Source organism: Lotus japonicus, chromosome 3 (assembly GCF_012489685.1).
Source record: "Lotus japonicus ecotype B-129 chromosome 3, LjGifu_v1.2".
Taxonomy (NCBI): domain Eukaryota; kingdom Viridiplantae; phylum Streptophyta; class Magnoliopsida; order Fabales; family Fabaceae; genus Lotus; species Lotus japonicus.
Window position 1 is genome coordinate 25,902,225 of NC_080043.1, and position 22,733 is coordinate 25,924,957.

The window sequence follows — 22,733 nt, forward strand, 5'->3', positions numbered from 1 at the left end:
ATGAACCAAAGGTTGCACGCGATATCGACAAGAGGAAGTGGACGCACCCAAACGAGTAGAAGGTATGGCGACTGGCTCCTTCTTTGGATCCACGAGCCTCGAAAAAGACGTAATGTCCGTAGGGTCCATAGCAGCAGGCGATGTCGGTCCAGAGGATGCCCCTATAGCAGCATCGATCTCGGACGGATCCTCATCCTCAGACGACGACGGTGGTGAAGGTGGCCGCATCCCACATCTTGGTCCAAAGCGAACCATCGGTGGCAAGTCAAACGCCAGTGTATACTTTCGTAGTACTACCTTCGTCAGGTCTCCATGCTCGTCAATCACATCCTCCATCAGTATCCCCTTGTAGGTTGTGCGGTGGTTGGTCGGGTCCAACTCCCATGCGGCAGGGTCGATCCGGTCAATATCTCGTATCGGGTACCAGTGATAATGGGTAGGGAAAATGGAGGGATTCCATTCACACTATCTTTCTCTCCAACTTCAGGTTTGCATACTCTTGCAGATTTGTCTTTCCCTTTGATTTTTTCTTATAAATATTTAGCATATTGACAATATTGAACTAGTATATATGCAGCAATTTAATACTTCGTGATGTTGAAAATTTTATACTACAAATTGAAAGTATTGAACTAATTGAGTTTTGAATTCTTACTTTGCTGATAAAGTATGCAGAAAATTGAGGTGTTGCACAAGACTTAATGGAAGTGATTGAGGTGATAAAAATCAAGGCGTGGAAGTGGTTATTGGTTGTCTAACCCAATCATCTGCCTTGAAAGCCTATAAACTTCTGATATTAAAAGCTTTGAGAGTGAATTTGGATCTTTGCTGCTGTGATGGGTACCCGAGTTGGGAATGGCACATGAGTATGTTGCAAGTCTATTATTGAGTAGAAGGGTGTGACCAAATGCAGCAGTTTCATCATATAGTAATGCGACACCAAATAATACACTTTCGTGATGATGGTTGAAACCAATGAAGGGAGAAAATGGTCGTAAATTCTTATTGGTGCGGTAAGTGGTATCAAAGCATACCACATCTCCAAAATAAGCATAATCCACAACTATTTTTGCATCCGCCAAGAAAATATTAGTTATTTGACTATCAAAATCAAGTTGAATTTCATAGAAAATGGACGGATTCTCTGTTTGCTTTGATTTAAAATATTGAAGTAGAGTGCATGCTTCACCTTCTTCCATTTCCTTCATCCTCTTAGAACTCAAATGATTGCTGATATCTTTAGTTGTGCATCCAATATTCTCTCTCCCTCCAGCTTGTCGACTCATAAACTCAAAAATTAATTTTTGACATATACCAGAACGAGCTGCCATTTCAACTTCAGCCGCTTGAGAGACAGAAACTCTCCTTTGTGAGGGAAATTTATGCCTACTCCTCGGAGCTGCAAGCTCATGATTATGTCCTTTAACAAAATATGTACGACATATTTTCCATTTGATGATCTTCCAATAACCATGTGTGCTAAACATCCCGTTCTGATATCTTTGCGGGAAATTTTTCCATTTTTTATCCTTTTAAAGCCTTCCATAAAACAAACATATTTTCGAGATATCACAATCTCCTTATCTAATTTTCTTGTATTCCTCCAATCTTTTCTAACGCTGAAACCACAAATCCAGCATACATGTTATAAAATCTATATGCATGATCTTCTGTATCGAACTTCATGCCAAAATAGGGGGTTATATCTTCCTGAGTCACTTCATGCTCAATATTATCCTTCCATTTAACTACATAAAAAGATAATATATTAAATATAATAAAGTTAATAGTGCATAAACAGAGGCTTAGAAAACAGTAAAATAAACCAGTAAAAAGACAGCTTAAAATACAAAAAATAAAAGACTCAAAGCCCTATAACAGAACAGTCAAGACCCGCACAATATTTGATTATATAGTCCAAACTTGATTCAGTGGATTATTTTGTTTGCCACATTACTGTAGTAGCATCCTGCAGTTAAAGTATAGAAACTATAGCTTGATGAATCAACCACAATATTCCTCATGCAACCGTAAACTCTAAAGACTACAGGCATTACCATAAAAACACTAAATTAAAGATAGGGACCACGGGAATAGAGAAAGAAAATAGGGATCATTCACTTACCAACAAGGATCGAGTAACAATAACAAAAGATAAGAGTTCTCTATTTCAAAAGGAACCAAAAATTTCGTTCATAGTTCTAAACATCTATAGAAAACTCCCAGAGTTGTATTAGAAAAGAATACATACCATTGGAATCAGGAATAGTAGGTTCATCCCCTTTTTCTGTAGCTACAGCCCCTAAATTCATTGTCGTTAACTCTATGTGAAGCAGTGAGAAACTTTGCAATTGCAGAAGATAGAACGTTTCTTTTGGTTCCCACATCGTGAAGAACACATAAGAGTAAGCGTTGAAGAAATACGTGGGGAGCAGGTTGGTAAAAGGGAAAAGGGGAAAACGACACTGAAAGGTAGGGTTGAGCATGACTATTTGACCCGACTTAACCGAGTCCAAAACTGCATTAACGGGCGGTTCGGGTCGGATGCATTGGAACGGATTAAGCTGCCATGGTTCCAGATGGGTAGATACGGTCGGGTCCGGGTTGAATTTTTAAAAACCATCTAAACCCGAACCGACCCAAAGTAGATAAAATACTAATTAAAATTGGTAGCTAGCTTGAAATCTACTATCATAGCATGTGCTTTTTCGACTTTTGCGCACCAAAGCTGCATAGTGGAGAGGGAGTAATAATTGCCATTGAAATGAATAAATAAATGTACCTTTTGCACATCACTTCCAAAGCTTGTCTTTCAAAAAATTAATATTTTATTTGAAAAAGCTAAACACAGCAATGAGTAAAGTTAAAGCAACCATGTTTCTCTCACTACCCTCATCAGCTCATCACTTTCTTCTCCTATTCTCCTCTTCTCTCTGATTCATCTCAACAAAACTCTAATCCAAGCCTCATCACACTTTCTGCTTTCCTTTTCACGCTAAGAGTCTTCCAAGTTCTACTACTCATCTTCAATTTTCTCCAACTCTGGGATAAACCAACTTCACCCTCCACCACTCCATCTTCTTCATTCCCTAGTCCAGCAACGTAAGCCACCTTTACATATGATTATTGATTTCTTTCTCTCTTTCCCCTTCTTTCTCCTTTTTTGTTTTAAATTTTCAACAAAAACCAGAAAACATAATCTACTCCAAAACCGTTTCAACCCACCCGAGCAACCTGTCTAGTGATTCAACCCGCACCTGAAATATCAGAGACTTCCACGGTCGAAAACGGTTTGATATATGCTTGGTTAAAAACCGCCCAAACCCTACATCTTTCACCCGACCCGTGCTCAGCCGTACTGAAAGGTTTAACAGAGTGAATTCCCTAAACCCTTAATTATTGTTACTTGGATTCACTAATCCACATGTCATTTTTTTAGAGGACAACAACACCAACAACACTTATGTGACTGCACCTAAGTTTTTCCCTTTTACATATCAATGTTTTGCATTGGTTTATTGAATAAATCTGTTTATCATGGTTTGTTTGCAATTTTGTTTGCGATGAGGTGGCTGGTTGCTCTTCTTCCTTCCTCTGCTAATTTATTTTTTTCATCTACTTGACTGTGTTTAATTTTTCCTACATTATTTTTTCTATGTTTTGACAGTGAATGTTCTCTTTCTTGTGTTGGACTTTTATCTTTTGTGTTTTTTCTAATACTCTTGTTTCTATGAGAGATGTGTTCATCTTAAATGGAAACTTTTAAGATTTTCTTAATAATATTAGTATTTGGGGTTTTAGTGAAGTTGATAATTATGAGACATGAGATACATCTTTCTCTAGGCAAGAGGATTAAAAGGACTTGAATGATAATCTTCAATGGGCTAAAGTTTGTAGTTTAATTAGAACATATTGTTGTTTGTACCTGGTATTTGGTGATGATAGTTATACCTAATGGTATTTTACCAATTCTTAGCAACATAATCATAGACCTCTACAAATTACAAGTGGGTATTATCGTTTGAGTTCTCCGTCCAATGGCTTATCACTTACGTCTCATCCTTTGGAACACTTGCATCATTTGGAATATCATAGACCATTTGGGTCGGTTCCACATCTATGTTTTGACAGTGAATGTTCTCTATCTTGCTTTGGATTTTTATCTTTTGTGTTTTTTCTAATACTCTTGTTTCTGTGAGAGATGTGTTCATCTTGAATGGAAACTGTTAAGATTTTCTTAATATTTTTTAGTATTTGGGGTTTTAGTGAAGTTGATAATTATGGGACATGAGATACATCTTTCTCTGGGCAAGAGGATTGAAAGGACTTGAATGATAATCTTCAATGGGCTACAGTTTGTAGTTTAATTAGAACCTATAACTGTTTGTACCTGGTATTTGGTGATGATAGTTATAGCTGATGGTATTTTACCAATTCTTAGCAACATAATCATAGACCTCTGCAAATTACAAGTGGGTATTATCGATTGAGTTCTCCGTCCAATGGCTTATTACTTACGTCTCATCCTTTGGAACACTTGCATCCTTTGAAATATCATAGACCATTTGGGTCGGTTCCACATCTTGGTGGTTCAACTGTTGATTTGAAAACTTGCAATACCTTCCAGGAGTTTGCTAATGTATGTTGTCATAGAAACTTATGACTAGATGAGCTTGCTTTTATGTCACTTTAGTATTAACATTTCAACTGCCTGGGCAGCATTTTGTGTGATAACCATATGCTCTTGGTAAACATAGTACTCGTTTTTGTTTCTTCCTCTCAGGCACATAAATTTCTTTCTTTTATTTCATTTTTCTATCAGTTATAATTACTTTAAAACTCTCTTTTTTTTAAAAAAAAAATTGGGCATCTATGGAGAAATTATTATACAGTTTATGGCAGGATTCGGGACAATAGATACATTTCATTACGGCTGATATGACATTTTTTTACTTGATGTTGTTGGAAACATGAAATTTGAATTGAGAAGAATAGAAGCTTGAGTTATGAATAAGTTCAGGACATGTTTCTATTTGTTATTACATCTCTTAAATGTGGGGGCTTATAGAAACTCAGAAATAATATGTAGATGTAGATTTTGTTAGGCCTCTACTGCCAATTTTTTTGAAATGATTTTTTTATTCACTACTCTTTCTGTTCTAGATTAATGTGAAATAAATGAGCTCATGTTGTTATAAACTCCCTTCATGTGCAACTTTGAGGCGCTACTCTATAAACTCCATTCACGTGCAGCTTTGAGGCACTACTGTATAAACTATCTCAGTCCTGCCACCAAAACAACCATAGTTAAATGTTATGCCACCCCTAGAGGCCATTGGAACTTATGAGAATGCAGAAAGTGGCGAAGAAAGTGTTAGATGAGGAGGTATACAGGCGATCAACACTAGCAAATTCATCTTCCCTAACCTTTGTGAGTTAAATGGGTGGTTTACATTTTGAGCTGGTGGTTTAGATTTCTAAGCATTTTTTTGAGCTGTTGTCTTTGATTAGTTGTATTTTAAGTAGGTCATAGGGTTGTTTATGCATCTTTAGTATAAACAAAATGAAATATTGAGGAATTTGGTTGTCTATGTTTTAATTTTGTATTTGGTTTTGTTATATCCAACCCTCCTTCTTAGGAGTTATCTTCATTCATTTTCTTAGCTCACCATACTTGATATGTGTAGGAAGATTTTGGTTACTAACTTATCCACGAACAATCATATAGCAAAAACATAAGGCATAAGTTGTCCATCGATTTCCTTTCATGAGCATTTTTCCCGTGCCTTAAAAGCCTGATTTCTAATCCTTTGTGTATTGCTAAAAATCATTGTTACAAGTGCATTTATATGACAACTGAATAGAAAAGTTATCTTATATGAATTGTTTGCTTGAGGTCCCTTTTCTCCTATCTTTCCTCTATGAACCCATATCATTGTTTTCTCTTCTTTTTTTGTTTTCTTTTCCATCCTTTCTACAATGAGTACATGAATTATTGTTTGTGACATTGAACAAATTTAGGTTATCTGGTTTGGATCAGTTTGCTGAACTATTTGTAGGAAGCATGCCATTTTAACCATCGAAGGGAACCACCACCACAGACCGAGAGGGCCACCCGGAGGGGGGAATGGTTTTCTTGACGCTTCTATCTCTATAGAGGTGCTAGAGTCTGGGCCCTCAAATGCAGGTTCCGTTGGGGAGTATTTTACTAGATCAAAAAGGGCATGGCTTCTTGGGAAAGTTTTAGGACTTGAGTACCCAGGCAGCGATCTCGAAGCTATTCGTGGGTTGGAGGAAGAACACAGGATGATATTTTCTTCTTATTATTTGAGTGAGATTGGTTTGATTGCTTATTTCTTGGCTTTGGGAGACTTCCTTTTGGGCAGTTTTTATAGGTTGTTTTCGGGTAAGGGCATGTGTTGGGTATTGATTTTGTGGGTTCTTTTTGCTCTGTAAAGGTTTTGGGCCCCTCTTTTTATTCGGGTCGTCTTCCCTTCTTGTCCCTTTGAGCTTCGAATTTTTCATGATGAAATAAAATCATTTTACTTTTCAAAAAAAAATGAAATCTTTCATTTCTCTCGAAATTATAAGTTTCATCAGTATTCTGCTCCTTTTATGAGAAAATGGTTTGCTTTTATATATCATCACTATCTATATTTTTTTTCAAAGATTTTTGTGTTTCAATTCACATTCTTCATGATGCACTTCTCCTCATGTCCAATATATTGTATGTGCTCGATGTTTTATAGTGAAGAATGATTGTTCTCTGTGCTGTCATGAAGGGTATAGCTCTTAGTATGTTAAGTATTTGTTGCTACTAAATTGATATTAGGGGATGGTGTTATGGAGCTATTATGCAGCAATTGAGAAATTATTGACATCTTGGTTCAAATATACCTAGAAATTAGGTGCTTGTTGTGGTACCTTAAGCCCGATAAAGGCGTGGTACCCGAAATCAGTTGGTTCGATAATCAAGACTCATGTACAGGTTGAAATTTTAATTTTTTTTTCTATCGTAGTAATGCAGCGTTCCATTCTTAGGGATGTGAGATTTGGGAGTTGTTTTTTCTGAGCTTTGTTCATCCGTCAACCATAGTCATTTTACGCGCATCTGCATCATCATCATTCGTTTCCACCACTTGTTCATTTTTTATTAAAAAATGAATTTCATGAGATGAAGTTAATTTATAAGTAAAGTAAAATCTAAATATGTAGTATTTACCTTGAATAACATGATAATAATCTATTAAATTACTTAATACGGGTACCACACCAAAAAAAAAAATCAGAGTACCACAGAATATTGTATGTTCTCAGTGTTGTCATGAAGGGTATAGCTCTTAGTATGTTAAGTATTTGCTGCTACTAAATTGATATTAAGGGATGGTTTTACGGAGCTATTATGCAGCAATTGAGGAATTATTGACATATTGGTTCAAATATACCTAGAAATTATGCAGTTGAAGAAGTATTTGGTCTAAATTGGTAGGGATTATTGAGGAACATTTTTATGGTATTTCATTATGCACAAGCTGGTTTATCAGACACCTTTATCTCATAACAATTTCATGGGTCTTCCCAGACTGGCTTTTAGAGGTGGTGCTATTATAAAACGTTTTAGTGATGTATATGATTGAAAAACATTGATTTTGACAGGATGTACACATGAAATCTCACTTTCTTTGTGATCTCTTAAGTGGTAGTCAAAGATATGTTGCGACTTTCTCAAGTGGAATGCATTGTTTTGGAGTTCTCTATTCCCATTTGAGTTCTCTTTTCGCGTTTATTATCAATTAGGTTTTTTGTAAATGTTTTATTTGCACACACACTTTGTTGGCTTTGTTCTTGAGTATTTCTTGTGCTCAAAATTTATTTTAAATTATGAACTGGTGTGTTGACTAATTAAAAAAAGAGTCACTATTATGTTTTGAACTTCATTTTAAATGTTTGGTTTTTATGAATTACAATTAGACATTGATCATTCACAAGCACATAAACTCTATTAGTCCTCACACGAGGTACCAATTGGTGCACTGCAAACAAAAAACAAAAAATTCTACGGAATAATTAAGAAGATATCACAAAAACTGTTTTCCACTATTATTACCATAAGCTTTTTAAACCATCATTGTCATGAAGTTCACATACTAAAAAGGCCGCTATGATGTAAAATTTTCACTCTCAAGAATTATAAGCAGGTAGATAAAATTTTGATATGAACTTAGAATTTGTGTTTTAAAAGCTGTAGGTAAAAAATTGTCAAAATTTGACACTCATGGTTTACTTTTTATTCAACTAAGAGATTTTACTAAATTTAATTCATTGCAAAATTTTTTTTACCAAACCTGTATCATTTTGTTTCTATAAAATTAGGTTGTCATATAGGTGAATACGATTATGATAGCAAGTAAGTAAAGTGGTGTAAATGAAAAATCCCTACAAAAATTGAACACAAATTAAAATTTTCCCAAAACCAAAATATCTTTCCTAACGGTTAGATAAATCAATCACTATACACCATCATTATCTTATCATGTATCAATATAATTTTTTTGAAACAATGTAGAAATATAATTGCAAGTTTATTAATTTATTAAATAAAAATATAAAAATGTCACGAGCATGAAAATTTACCATGAATAATATTATTCCGTCAAAAAAAACATGAATAATAATAACAATAAGTGTTTTACTAATTGAAATTATATGTTTTAGTAAATATGTAATTGTATTATTCCATAGGCGTAAAAAATTAACCGTGCATCGCACGGACAAAGAGGTTCTATCCTAGTGTTCTAGAATTTCAAGGAGAGCAATCTTATAAGGTATTATGGTCATCATCACTCATTCATCAAGAAAGATACCCAAAACTCACTTTTTGTGTTGTTGGAAGTGGAGGAATATCACTACCAAGAGGAGCCCAGATTTTGACATAATTTTCTAAACCACAGGTAGCTAGAATAGGCATGTGGGGATGGGACGCAAGTTGATTTACATCATCTGCCATTAATCTCACTAACTTAGCGTTTTTCTTCTTCCAGATGAATATATGGCCACAATCAGAGCCACTCATCACATATTCATCATTTGGGCCAAAAAAGTTCACTCCTTTAATTGCCCCTGTGTTTTTATGGCCCTCATAAACCTGTGCGGCACCTACATGGTTCAGATCATCTGTCCCTTTGTTTCTATAGCGCGGGTAAACCCATGCTGCATCTACATTGTCCAGATCATCATGACATTTAGCAGATGAAGGTGAAGAACCCAATTTTGCATTCCTCTCAAATAGATAGATGAGGTCGTCACTATAAGAGATAAGTAATTCACTTGAGCTAGAGTAAGCCATTCCTGTGATATGGACACGATATGACCCAATTAGGTGATGAGGACAAAAATATGTCTCAAGCGGTCGATCTGATTTTAATGCTAAATCCCTCCACTGGCATCTCCGTATGTCGTAAAGGCGTGCATATTCAGCAGATCCACCAACAGCAATGTAATGTGGATTTCTAGGGTCAATCGCAATGGAATTCAACTCTATAATACTTGGACCATACATTTTCTTGCTTATCCGTGAATAACAACGGAACAGTTTTGTAGCAGAACTAGTTCGTAAATCAAACTGCAAAAGAAACAAAACTAGTAATTGTTAGGGGATAGCATAAAGGAATGCTTCAACATGCAATGTACTGTAATACTTGACTAACATGTTGAACAAACCCATCTTCACCACAACTATACAATGTGTGGGGACTTCCTGGCTCCACAACAAGCTTGAATACAGAACCCTCGTGCTTCCCCAACATTGTAGTGATAACTCCACCATCCTCATGGAGAAGACCAAGCCTTACCTGCAAAGGAAAGATTAGTTTCGAGTGGGGGTGATTCCAGCAGACTATTTAAAATAGCAAACACTATGAATTGACCAGATAAGATTTGACAGCATTTTGTAAACTTGTAGCAATAAGATTTCACCAGATAAATTTTAATGACAACAAAAGAAACCAATTTTTCATTTTCCTTTCTGGTTCTAACTATTGAAAATATATTAAGTCAAAGAGCAATGAATGAATATTTGATGCACACTTGCACAGATTTTTTACCTCACCATCACCAGCAGAAGTTACAATTTTGGAGTCATCAGTGAATGGCATGAATTTTGTCTGGTAAATGGTTTCTGAGTGGCCAGAAGGATAAGCAAACAATTTGGTTTTGGATGCCCAATTCCAACACATGACTTGTCTGTCATCAGAACCCGAGACAAGAAGGTCACCGGTGGAGTTGAATTTCGTTGTATTTACACATCCTTCATGACCTTCTAACTTCCCATATAAACTCAGGTTCTTAACAGTGGCCTGCAACAAATCAATAATAATCACACGTAAAACAGTTGTTCCAATAAATTTGAAGTTAATAATCAAGAACAAAAGCAATCAGCTGCAAACAAACATAATAGTTGTTCCAAATAACATTGAAGCTACAACAACAAAGTACCATTATTTTAGAGATATTTAAGAGCATGAAACCCCTACACGTATGGGTACTTCTTAAGTACATATTAGCCAAACCAAAATTAAATATTTCTCATAATCCCCCCCTTTTATATATTCAAAAATGAAACTCGTATACGTATCACACGTCGTGACACCAATCTACATCAATTCACATTAGCTTTCTTGATTCATGCACAAAGCTTCATTTCTCAAATATGCAAATCAGACATTTTTCCATAACAATGTATAATTAATTAATTTTTTTATTGCAAGGATATTTTGTACCCAATACATCACACGTATCTAATATCTATGCAACACAATTCAAAAGACAAATAATCATACACAATAACATTGACGTTACAAAATCTTAGAGATATTTAAGAACATGCAATCACGCAAATCATAACTGATGTAGACACAATACACAAAATCTTAAAGTTTCAATTTTCACTGAAAAAAATCACTTGGGGGTGATCAATCAGAGGATTTGGCAAAGGGGAAATATTAACAGCAAAAAAGAGAGGGAAAATGGGAAATTGGGAAAACCTCTGAAGCTGTAAATCGACGAGCAAAACTGGTGGGATGAGACGAGCCAACCTCTCTACTGAAGATATCAGTGAAGCAAGGTAGAGGTCGAGATCGAATACGAGTAATAGCGTTATTAAAGTTACGGGAATTCTCCATTTCTATGGATTTTCAGAGTCTACTGCGTCTACTTGAAGTTTGCAAAGGTGGGGGAAATGTTGAATTACAGTGAATTGAGTCAAGACGCCAACGTTGCTGCTTTTATATATACTATTTCCGAAACAAAAAATGGCAACTCCAACAAGTGTCACTCCATCATTCTATGTCTTTCTTCATAAGTTTTCTCGCTCATACCATAATTAGTAAGTAGATGATGTCATTTTAATATATTTTAATTTTTTAGTAATTTAAATATGAAATTATTTCATATTTTTGAAAATAATTAATGTATAAATATTTCATTTAATATTTTTTAATGACTTTAGAATAATTAACAAGAGTCAATGGTAACTTTTTTCAAAAATAACTATTATATTAATTTGACATTTAATGGTTTTAATGACATTAGAATAATTCACAAAAGTCAATTGTGATTTTTCTACCATTAAGATATATGCATGACAAAGTTTTTTTTAAATGATTTGGTTATTTTTTATATTACAAAATAATAATAAAAAATGAATGTAATATCTTACATTCAAAATAAATGATTGAAAAATAGTTTTAAATGATTGATTTGGAAATTAACTCAAAAATTTTGTATTGACTTAAGTATGTTTATGGTCCCTCTAAAACTAAGGTCTTTTAGTTTAGGTCCCTATAAATATTTTCTTTTGCTATACACCCTTATTTTGAAATAATATGGAGGGATAAGCCCATGTTGTTACCTTTACCAAACGAACGTGATGTTGCATATTTTAGTTGGACCTAAACTAAAGAACCACGATTTTAGAGGGACCTAAACAAAATAACCATGATTTTAGAGGACTTGAAACTCAATTTGTATCATGTTTTAGGTCCCTATAAAATCAAGGTTCTTTGGTTTAGGTCCCTCTAAACGATGTAAGGTGATGGCAGGGGTTGAAACCTCAGTATTATTTTGCATTTAGGGGTGTATAGCAAAAAAGATATTTTTAGAGGGACCTAAACCAAAAGACACAGTTTAGAGGGACCAAAAACATATTTATGCCTTTTTTATTTTATGTTTCGTATATACATCTAGAAGATTAAAATGGTTTTGGTATATTGATTCAAAGCATAAAAAATTAGAAAAAATAAAGGGAATAAAATGTAACTAGGATAAGAAGAAAAAAAATTAAATATGTGATATACGTATTTAAAAAAAACATGAGAGAGGAAATATGAAAAGGTATGATATATACCGATAAAGTACTCTTATTTCATCTGTGCATTGTTTTGAATTTAGGGTTTACTAAGTTTTTTTCCTGTGTTGAACTAAAAAAATATTTTTGTTATATCATTGACTAACCCGGAAATTAAAGAAATTTTAATCTTCTTCTGCACCATTTTTCCCAATGGTAATCACGTTCTTGTTGAAAAGTAAAAGTAAAAAATATCAACCAAGAAAAAGAAGAAGAAAAAATTCCCCAACCTAGATCAACCCTGATCAAGTTGGGGGTTTTGATTTTCTCTGATCAACACATTAAAACTAAATATTCATGATAATTGATTATAAACTAAACTCATGAAAACAATATGGAAACAATGTCAAATCAAATCAGGGAACACAAGCAACTTCAGCCAAATTATATGTAGATATTTAAAAAAAAATGGACGACTAACTTACCCTAAAAAATGGACGACTGACTTACCCTAATCAAAGAAATCACAGTCGTTGAAAGAAACTTAAGCCAACATTCCCTTGCTTATAGATCTAAGGAAATGAGATAGCACAACAAGGTTGAGTAAGAGATCAAAAGAACCTCGCCAAAGCAGATAACTTAAACAACAAGAGGAATCGTAGAATATATGTGATGAACAAGTAAAATTAGTTGATTAAGATACATGAGAAAATACATACTTAAACCAAGTTAGCCCTAGCATCGCGGCTTTATGAGGGGCAGCTTTATGAGGGATTGTATGGAGAGTGGAATGAATCATTTCACCTGACGGCGTTGGGGAAGAACTCGACAAGAAACCCTATTATGTGTTTGTGAGGATAAGAAAACGCATATGAGAAATTTATAGGCGAAGGGTGGGCTTTTTTTGTAAAACATGGTGGGCTTTGTTTGTGACCCATGACATGACATTGAGGTTAATGTGTGTCTTTTCTTACTCTTTATACAAGCACCCGGGTCTAAATTTTGATTTGTACATTAATATGAAAGTTAAAATTTAGATGGAAGAGTTAAAATTAGAACAAAATCATCACCGCATGATTTATCGTAACAACCAATCAACAAAATCAAGGATATGCAAGTTTTACCACAGTGTCCTATAATCTTACATTATATAACCATCAACCTCGAAGATCAACTGACACATAATTATTTTACGTTAAGCAATAAATTATTTGGAGAGTTTTCAATAATATCAAATTATATAATAAAATTAATGAGTATTTTATAAGTAAAGTATCTTTAAAAAAAGAGTAAAGTATAAATGTCAATAATTTTGTCTTATTTGAAATTTATATATCATAAAATAATAGTTGTTAATAGATTTTTTTTATTCATTGGAAAACATGTTAATAGATGTTTTTTTATACATCGGAAAGCTAAATGACAAAGAAAAAACTACAAACTAGCTAGCTGATCCCTAAGAATAAGGATCTCCAACTCCCATGGAGGGTCATCCAAGAGGCACCACGCCACGGACGGAGAGGAAGCCCCTCTTTTCGCCAACCAATCCGCCGGAGTGTTACAATCTCTACCAATACTTCTCACCGCCACCGACCATTGATGCCCCATCAACTCATTAATATCCTCCGGAATGGGCAAGAAAATCCTACTCTCCTCATCTTTCAAGGCTTGAAGAAGACCTTTGCAATCCACATTCCAAATTACCCTCTTGTACCCCTTCTCCCACACTAGCTGCAACCCATATTTCAGAGCATATGCTTCTGCGAGCAGTGCATTACCTCCCATCTAATACCCATGGAATCCAAGCCTCCAACTTCCTTGCGAGTCACGAAGCACACCGCCCCAGCCCATACAACCTGGATCGACCCTGAAAATACCATACACACACAGGTTCACCATACCCTCTGGCGGAGGCAGCCACTTCCTGGTCATCCAGAATGCATCATCATCGACCCCCTCGCTCTCTTCCATGAACCGCACCATGTCATCGTGCTCATGACAAGTTTTGAGCCACGCTTCTGCAATCGACCAAGGCTCCTCATCCAGAACCATATTACACCTCCACTTCCGAATTCCTCATAGTCATGCCACAAACCTGATGCCAAACCTCCCTTGAGCATGGCGGCGCACCCAGTCCTTGGAATCTGCCACTCCAAAACCCGGCCAGATTAAAGCCCCAGATTTGAACCAAATTTCGTGGGAGTGCGGGCAATCTCTGGACTGTGTAGAACATCTTCCTCTACTGTCGAACATTGACCGCAACCTGCAGAATTGGACAAATTGCCACGAAATATGTGGGAGTTTGTTTGGATCGAATCGTGCAGCACCGTCCACAAGAAGTTGTGAATTCGCTACGGAATTTTCATGCGCCAAACCCACCTCCAATCTGCCATGGGCGCCGAGGACGGCTGGTTTCCCCTGTAAAGCCATAGGCAGTGGCAGATCTAGGACCCCAGGGTCAGGGGGTTCAAATATTTCAAATGAACACATCGGTAAAAATATAATTAAAAACAACTTTAATATGTTTATACATCAGAAATCATACAAGTCATAATTGTCCTCTATGTGATGTCATATTCTGAAATCATTGAATAACTTACACTAACACTAGCTATCATTTTTTCTCTCAATCGAGGGAAAACTGAATAAAATGAAATCTTACATAAAACTTGCAGAAAAATATAAAAAACGACTTTCTCTTATCACTTTACTTACTAACGAAAATAACAACCAAATAAGTAAAATCAGAGGAAAAAATATTTGTCACTTAAAATTTTGTATCTGCAAATATTTATGTATATATGCACATACATATGTATGTATGATTCTTTAAAATATATATATATATATATCATTTTAGTATCACTTTTGAGTTTCAATAATTACTTCTTAGATTTCTAGGGACTGCAATTGAACTTCTATTGTGTTATACTGAGTTCATGCTCCTTCATTTTGTTTATGTTATTGGTTGCCTACAAATGAAATTACCAAGTTTGACAATTTCAGTTATGAAAAACTTTACGAAAAGAACCACTTATGGTAACCGTTGAGTATTGCAAGAGAATGAGTCATTTGTCATAAAAATAAGCTATCTATTAACTACATAATAATATAAAAAAGTATACAAAAAATACTGAACAATTTTGTTAACCAAGCAATTGGAATAGCCAAATAGGGATATTAACCGCAGTGCTTCAACTCATTGCTATTCATGTAGTTAGAAAGTATTCACTCCTTCAGTGGAGATTACATGTCATGATGATGATTTCAATGCAGATTACTTCACCTATTCTCAATCAGCATTTTGCAAAATATGAGATCTTAGTTTAAATCGACCAACTGAGGTGAGAAATCTAAACTGAATACACTAGAAACAAATAATATTCTCATTGAACGTTTCCAATTCAGTAAATATAAGATAAATGAATAATTCGATTGTCTTCAAGAACTAAGTAATTAACTTGAAACAGTTCTCACTTTTCAGTTGGGTGGCACTTAGGGTAGCGAGAAAAGAGGGTGAGGGCTGAGTACGCGTGTGTGTGAGAGTGTAAGAGGAGTAAGTGAGTGTGGGTCTTTGGTGCAAATATGTGCAAAACTTGGTCTACTAGTATAATTTAAAATTTCCAGGGGGTTCAAAAAAATATTATATAGGGGGTAAGTGCAAAAAAAATATTTGGAGTTCATCTGAACTCAGGGGGTTCAGTCACATTGAAGTGGCTCCGCCACTGGCCATAGGTATGCGTCTTTAACCGTGAAGCAACCTATGGCACTGGAGTTCCAAATCAAAAGGTCTCTGCGGTTATGATTGATATGAGGCGCAATCCGCTGCAGCTCTTGGATACAATTATCTGGTAGACTAGTGTAAATGTTGCTCGTATTCCACTCCCCCCTGAGATCAGAGCTATCACAGAAAGGGGATAGGAGCAATGCTAGAGATGCTTGACAGAACAAGAGCACATCATCTGCGAAAACATATGAGAGATTGGAGGACCTTGTCTGGATATCCTAATCGGCTTCCAGGCTCCTTCATCAACACGACTTTAAATAGAAACTGAGAGACGCTCCATGCAGAGAACAAACAGATAGGGTGATAGAGGATCTCCCTGCCGAAGCCCTCTTCCAGGCTTAAAACTTTGGTAACCGAGACACATTTCAAAGAATAGAGATCTGAGATGTTTTAAGGACACTAATAGTAAATATAAAAATAAAATTATTAAACATATAACTTCTTAAACTATCAAGATATGATGTCAAGTCTGTCAAAAAAAATATAATGTCACGTAAACTTCAAGAAGTTAAATCTCTTTCTTATATGATGTCTCATAAGTTACTATATTAAATAAAATAAAATTCATATTAATATTTTTAATTAATTTAAGAATTTAATGTGGATGTTTTCGACTTGAACATGATTGCCTCTAAAGGAAGACACATGTCTTACATCAAAAAAGAAATCTCACTTTATCAAGATGTAGACGAAAGAATTCTTACACTCATTTCATGTTTTTAAAGTCTACCCCTTTTCAAAATGATATGCAAATGGATATCAGAATATATGGGTTGCACATGATGTCTGCTACTGCTTGTATCATAATGTATTAACAAACAAGTTATAGTGTTTGAAAACTCATCCATTCAAGTTTAAGGTAAACGGACATGCATAGCTTTGACATTTGGTACATCGGAATGTGACATTTACCATTCCAATGAACATAAATCTATGTTTTTTTCTTATCCAAACATACTCTTTAAGTCTGTTAATCCAGTTAACAAGAAAATGCTTCAACTCAGTTAATTACAGAACTCAGAATAATCCAGGGACCAGAGGGCGTTCCCTTTGATCCTCTTGGTCGCGGACCTGACGCTGGTGTTGCCCATGGAAGGATCTTGTCCTGGAATGGACTGGACTGATTTTGCATACACCTCCCCAACAGGTTTTGCTTCTATTTGTTCCTCTTTTCTAACCTCTTGTATTTTTCCTATCATATCATACATTGCATGATAATATTTCTCATGTCTTCTTTTCAAACATAGGTCAGAACTGTGTCATCCTAAGGAGTCTGCATCGCCGCTTAGTTATGTTGAGACCGAGCACATCTGTGGAAGGCCTTTGGGACTCAGATTTGACAAGAAAACTGGTGATTTATACATTGCTGATGCATATTTTGGGCTGATGAAGGTGGGGACTCAGGGTGGTTTAGCAACATCTCTTACAACTGAGGCTGAAGGGGTGCCGCTGAGATTTACAAATGATGTGGACATTGATACAGCTTGGAACGTTTATTTTACAGATAGCAGCACAAATTACCAGAGGAGGTAGGCTAGTTAATCTTTTACATGTTCACACAACACCTTCTGAAATTGTCATCATTTTCAATACTGATCTTACATTCTTTACTCTGGCTGGGTCTGTTGGTTCTGACTTGTGCTGCAATTCTGCATGCAGGAACTTTGTTCAGCTGGTTTTCTCTGGTGAGGATAGTGGCAGGGTTTTGAAATACAACCCTGCCACTAAGGAAACCACAGTTCTTATTCGGAACATTCAATTTCTAAATGGTATTTCCTTAAGCAAAGATGGATCCTTCTGTGTTCTCTGAAGGGTCAATTGGACGGTGAGTCTAATAATCTCATAACCCTTCCATATATCAGAATTACAAGTCTTTTCTGTAGGGAAAAATTTAGCATTATGAAGGTTTTCATGGCAGGAGTTCTTTGCCATGGAAATGATACTACAATTGCTATGGAAAGGTTTTTAATCACTGGTTTAATATTCACTTGGTGCATGTTTGGAAATTTTTTCATAATTGATTCTATAGCCATAATCAACTTTGAGAAGCTACTTTGAGTAGCTTCTAGCTTTCTGAATTGATCATGAGAAAGAAAATTTTAGTGCTGGTTATCTTAGTTTATTGGTTTATGGTTATTGTTGTTGGCAGATATCATTGAAAAATGCTAGAAAATATATCTACCTTGGTTATAGGTTCTTTTTTAGAATAGACATTCAAATAGTGCAGACACCCTCCAAACACCTTATTTTCTCTATATCTCTCTGTTTTAATCATATTCATCGTATATCACATCAATTACTTCTCACTCTTCTCTTAATTTCTCACTCTAGGTGTCTGTTGGGCCTACCAAACATTTTCCTATCAGGAACTCATGTCAAAGTTATTGACAACTTCTGTCTTGGTATTGTATTTGTATTTGTACCTTATTCAGGTTACGCAAGTACTGGCTAAAAGGACATAAAGCTGAGACCTCAGAGACATTTGCAATCCTACCTGGTTTTCCTGACAATGTGAGAGTCAATGGAAATGGTGAATTTTGGGTGGCTATCCATTGTAGAAGGTATATGTACAGTTACCTGAATGCTATCTACCCAAAGATGAGAAAACTCATTCTCAAGCTACCTATTCCAACAAGGATTCAGTACCTGCTTCAAATTGGAGGCAGGTTCCATGCACTGGTTGTTAAATACAGCCCTCAAGGTAAAATTCTGCAGATACTGGAAGACAGTGAGGGCAAAGTTGTTAGAGCAGTGAGTGAAGTGTAAGAGAAAGATGGTAAACTCTGGATGGGAAGTGTTCTAATGCCTTCCATTGCAGTTTACAACTTAACATAAACAAAACAAGGGGCTTTTACAATTACAAATATATGGAGTTTCTCTTGAAGAAAAGATAGAGAAAAGAAGAAAGTGTTATGAACAGCAGAGAAGAATGTTACATTACAGCAAAGAATCTTTTTATTACTGTATTTCCATTTCTTCAGCAAAATTAATTACTGATCAATGCCTAGTTACAAAAAACCTTCAACCCCACCAACACAACCACCTATGAAATTGGAGTAGCAGAACTATTTGAATCTGAATACATGTAAGCACTATATCTTATGACGGGTAGAGAGAGTACTAGAGAATCTATTGCTCACTCGTCTAGGACTCGAATCCGCGAGAAGAAAATAATGGATGATGAAAGAAAAAGAGCAATACAAAAATGTGGGAAAATCACACCCATAGCAGATGACTAGTATCCATTCAAGCTAGATGTCCTTCATATTTGACTTTTTGAAATCTTTTAGATCTCCACCAATATGTGCATCTGCATCAAAGCATGTGCAAGCAGAATGTATTATGACATAGATGGAAATCAGCTATAAATTCAGCTTAACTAATTGCAATTATTCAAATTGGCATATACTATTCATGCTGTCATGTTTGCCACTTAATGAAACCTGATTTATTAGCTAGTCATGTGAAATAAGAAGCTATAATCCCACTACCTTGTTTAAAGGAATCAAGCAAGGCAGAAAAAAAACGTGGGTTTCTTCATTGGCAAGAGGAGAATCTAGAATGCTGTCCAAAGGTTCCAAGCATCTTGCATGCTGCTTCCAACAATTTTCCTGCAAGAACATTCATTTCAATATTAAATCAATTATAAAAGTACCACGGAAGAGATAAAGAAGTGCTTCATGCACATTAGCACGTGAAAAGATATTTACAACTCACTACAAGGGAAAATCATAATTTTCCTAGGCGATGTACATTTTGATATTGTAAAGATGGAAACAACTATGATTGAGCTCAGAAGCTCTTTGAATATGAGGAAAGTAACGAATAAATACATGATCAAAACACATGGATATGGACATAAGATCACAAAAGAGCCTGTTCAAAAAAAAAAAGATCACAAAATAGCAAGGCTAAAAAGAAAAATCTTGGCATTGGTTGTAATAACTAGCAAAGCCATATTACTTAGACCAAATGCAAGTCACTAGTCTCTGGATCTAATTTCTCAACGCCAACAAATTCCATCGAGCACTATTCCAAGCGCTCAATTGAAGGGATTTGACTCTTCTAAAATGAGGCAGAGTAAAGCATGTCATCACAGTCATTAATTGAAAATTCAACGATTGTGATTTAAAGAACACCGTAATGTGCTAAATCCCTATTGAAGATACTAGATAGTAGTACATAATACCTATTCCTTCACTCACTTCACTAGATTAGGTTTTCTACCCCAAGGGAAGCCAATGTCACATTTAATTAACACACCTCAACTTTTCCATTTACAATTTGAAACCACAACACCCAAAACTAATCTCAAACCATAACTTCAACTAACTTCCCCAAATTAACACCAATTTAAAATCTAATTAAACAAAACTATGTAGTCCATTCAGCAAGGTTAAACAAACCAAGAAAAGCAAAGTCCACTAAAAACCACATGTAGAGAAAAAAACAACATACCTCTTCTATGCTTAACCACCACTTTAGCGGGTTGACCCGTCTGCGAATCGGGTTTAACCTCCTCCGGCGCCTCCTCCATCGGAAACAAAACCCCGTCAATCCCCTGGACCGAGATCCGGCCATCGGTAAAGATATCCGGGTCGAACAAATAAGCCGACCCGTCTCCATGGCCGAACTTGACCGACCCATCAGCCTCCTTAGCCACCACCTTGTGCGGCAACCGCAGGGTATCGTAGTTCACCTTCCCGAACCTTCTCACCGCATTGTACATGCTCTCTTCCGTCTGATACTCCGGTATCAAATGGTAGTACATTATCTGCTCCGGCGCACCCGGTTCGCTCAGCTGCTCCGTCGTCAGCTTCGCCATAGCCTCATCGTTCGGAGCTAATACAGTCAGAACATAACCCTCCGACACCAAACGACCCATCTCGGTAGCCAGCGACGTAAGGTTCACCAGAATGTCAGCCATCTCGTTGTACCCGCCATAGTGAAGCAGGGTTTGGATGAAATCCTTCACCTGCGCCTCGCCGTTGAAGTGGTGGTGGGGGCCACCAGGGCCCGGAGCTGGCGCCGGAGCAAGAGAGGGTCCTGGGGCAAGAGCTTCATAGATTGGGAGTGCCGGCGAGGAACCGGGTTTCGCCGCGGGAGGTGTTTTCTTCAATCGGTGGGTTCTGGGGTCAACCTCCGGCGCGGCCTCTGGCTTCACGGCGGTAATGGCGCGGAGATTCCGTCGGCGGTTGAATTCGTCCTCGACGGAACGCGGAACTAGAAGGCGAGAGATTCCATGTATGACACCATCGGGTCGGGTCACGACTTCCGGGTGAGTTACCGTGACCCGGTCGACAGTCCAGTCTCCGGCGGTGAGATTCTTCTTGAGGCGGAGGTGGTGGTTGGAGAGGGTGAGATGACGGGTCGACCCGTGTGGGTAATCAGATCCTATTCGGGTCGGAATGACATGAAACAAAAGCAGGGTCTGGAGGGAGTGGAGATTACCGGGTTCGAGGAGGAAGCGTTTGAAATCAGGGTCGAGGTTGCGTTCCAGTGCTTCGTTGGTGGGGGCGAAGATGGTGATGTTGTGGGCGGCGACGGTGTCTTCTAGCTTCTGCAGAAGCATGGCCTTTTCTACAAGCTCAGCGAGTTCAGTGTAATGCGAGTCAAGAAGAGCAACCAGGACTGAGTTGGAGTTTATCTGACTCGTTGATGAAGGTGTTTTTGGATTCTCCGGTAATGCTAAAGTGGGGATGAGGAGGAGAAGGAGGAGGAGAGGAACTGTGAAGCCATAGATGCGGCCTTCCATGGCGGAGTCAGAGAGAATGCGGTGGAGTGGAGTTGAGAGTAGTTCGTACAGAACAAATAAAAGAGACAGGGACAGAGAAAAGAAATGGTGCTAGCCTGTGATGTGTCTGTCCAGATACTGATTTGCTTTCATGTGAGGTTGGCATTTGTTTTTGTTTGGTCTGGTAGGTAAATAAATTATCAAGAATGATATCATCATCATCATATAATATAATATGATTTAACACATACTTACAGGTATTTTATTATAATTTATTCCATTTTGGTATAATTGCATGTTGTACTTGTTGTGTGATTTTAGTTTTCTAATAACTTTTTAACTAAGTTTAGTCCTCAACTTATGTTATGGTTAGTATTTTTTTTCCCCACTAGTACTAACAAGAAAATAGCACTAATAATAGAAACAAAAATGTGGAATGCAGAGTTCAATGGTAATGGAGAAGAGGTGGCGGCATAGTTTAGCGCGAGATGAATTAACTTGACATAATTTGGTTGTGTGTGTCGGTTGCATTGGAGAACTGATAGCCACGTGGCGTGTTCAGTTTGGAGGAAAAGGGGAGAATCAGAAAGTATAAGAATGGGGTCCAGTAGCCAGCTGCGATGCAGCTACGCAGAGCTGGAACAAGTTGACCCAAAAGGAGAAAAAGAGGTGGAGTGGAAGCAGCTGAAATAATAAACTGTGGTTGCAAAATTAGCTGAATGATAATGGAGTATATGTATAATGTATCTATCAGCTTCAATGAAGTTAGCTAGCTGCCAAGGGTAGTGGAGTGTATCTATCAGTATACATCAGTGTTGTCAGTAAGTAGGGCAACTGAATGATGATGTTACGGATCTCTCTCTGCAGTA

At 36.7% G+C, this 22,733-nt stretch overlaps 4 protein-coding genes and 1 pseudogene across 4 annotated transcripts; 1 reads left to right on the forward strand and 4 right to left on the reverse strand.

Moving 5' to 3' along the window:
* Positions 1–743: 743 nt before the first annotated feature.
* LOC130743840 (protein FAR1-RELATED SEQUENCE 5-like) lies at positions 744–1,487 on the reverse strand. The gene has a single exon (XM_057596064.1). It carries the CDS (start codon positions 1,485–1,487, stop codon positions 744–746), a length of 744 nt encoding a protein of 247 aa, XP_057452047.1.
* A 7,364-nt stretch (positions 1,488–8,851) lies between these two features.
* LOC130743841 (uncharacterized) lies at positions 8,852–11,180 on the reverse strand. Its single transcript, XM_057596065.1, has 5 exons — positions 11,043–11,180; positions 10,104–10,355; positions 9,708–9,851; positions 9,206–9,622; positions 8,852–9,145 (listed from the first exon to the last, which is right to left on the reverse strand). Exons 1-5 carry the CDS (start codon positions 11,178–11,180, stop codon positions 8,852–8,854), a joined length of 1,245 nt encoding a protein of 414 aa, XP_057452048.1.
* A 2,597-nt stretch (positions 11,181–13,777) lies between these two features.
* On the reverse strand, positions 13,778–14,128 carry LOC130743842 (uncharacterized). Its single transcript, XM_057596066.1, has one exon. It carries the CDS (start codon positions 14,126–14,128, stop codon positions 13,778–13,780), a length of 351 nt encoding a protein of 116 aa, XP_057452049.1.
* A 9-nt stretch (positions 14,129–14,137) lies between these two features.
* Positions 14,138–18,965, forward strand: LOC130743843 (protein STRICTOSIDINE SYNTHASE-LIKE 3-like; annotated as a pseudogene).
* Positions 18,966–19,021: 56 nt separating this feature from the next.
* On the reverse strand, positions 19,022–22,018 carry LOC130748382 (fasciclin-like arabinogalactan protein 15). Its single transcript, XM_057601605.1, has 3 exons — positions 20,589–22,018; positions 19,622–19,741; positions 19,022–19,440 (listed from the first exon to the last, which is right to left on the reverse strand). The coding sequence occupies exons 1-2, from the start codon at positions 21,883–21,885 to the stop codon at positions 19,668–19,670; spliced, it is 1,371 nt and encodes a 456-aa protein (XP_057457588.1). The 5' UTR covers positions 21,886–22,018; the 3' UTR covers positions 19,022–19,440; positions 19,622–19,667.
* Between the last annotated feature and the right edge of the window lie 715 nt (positions 22,019–22,733).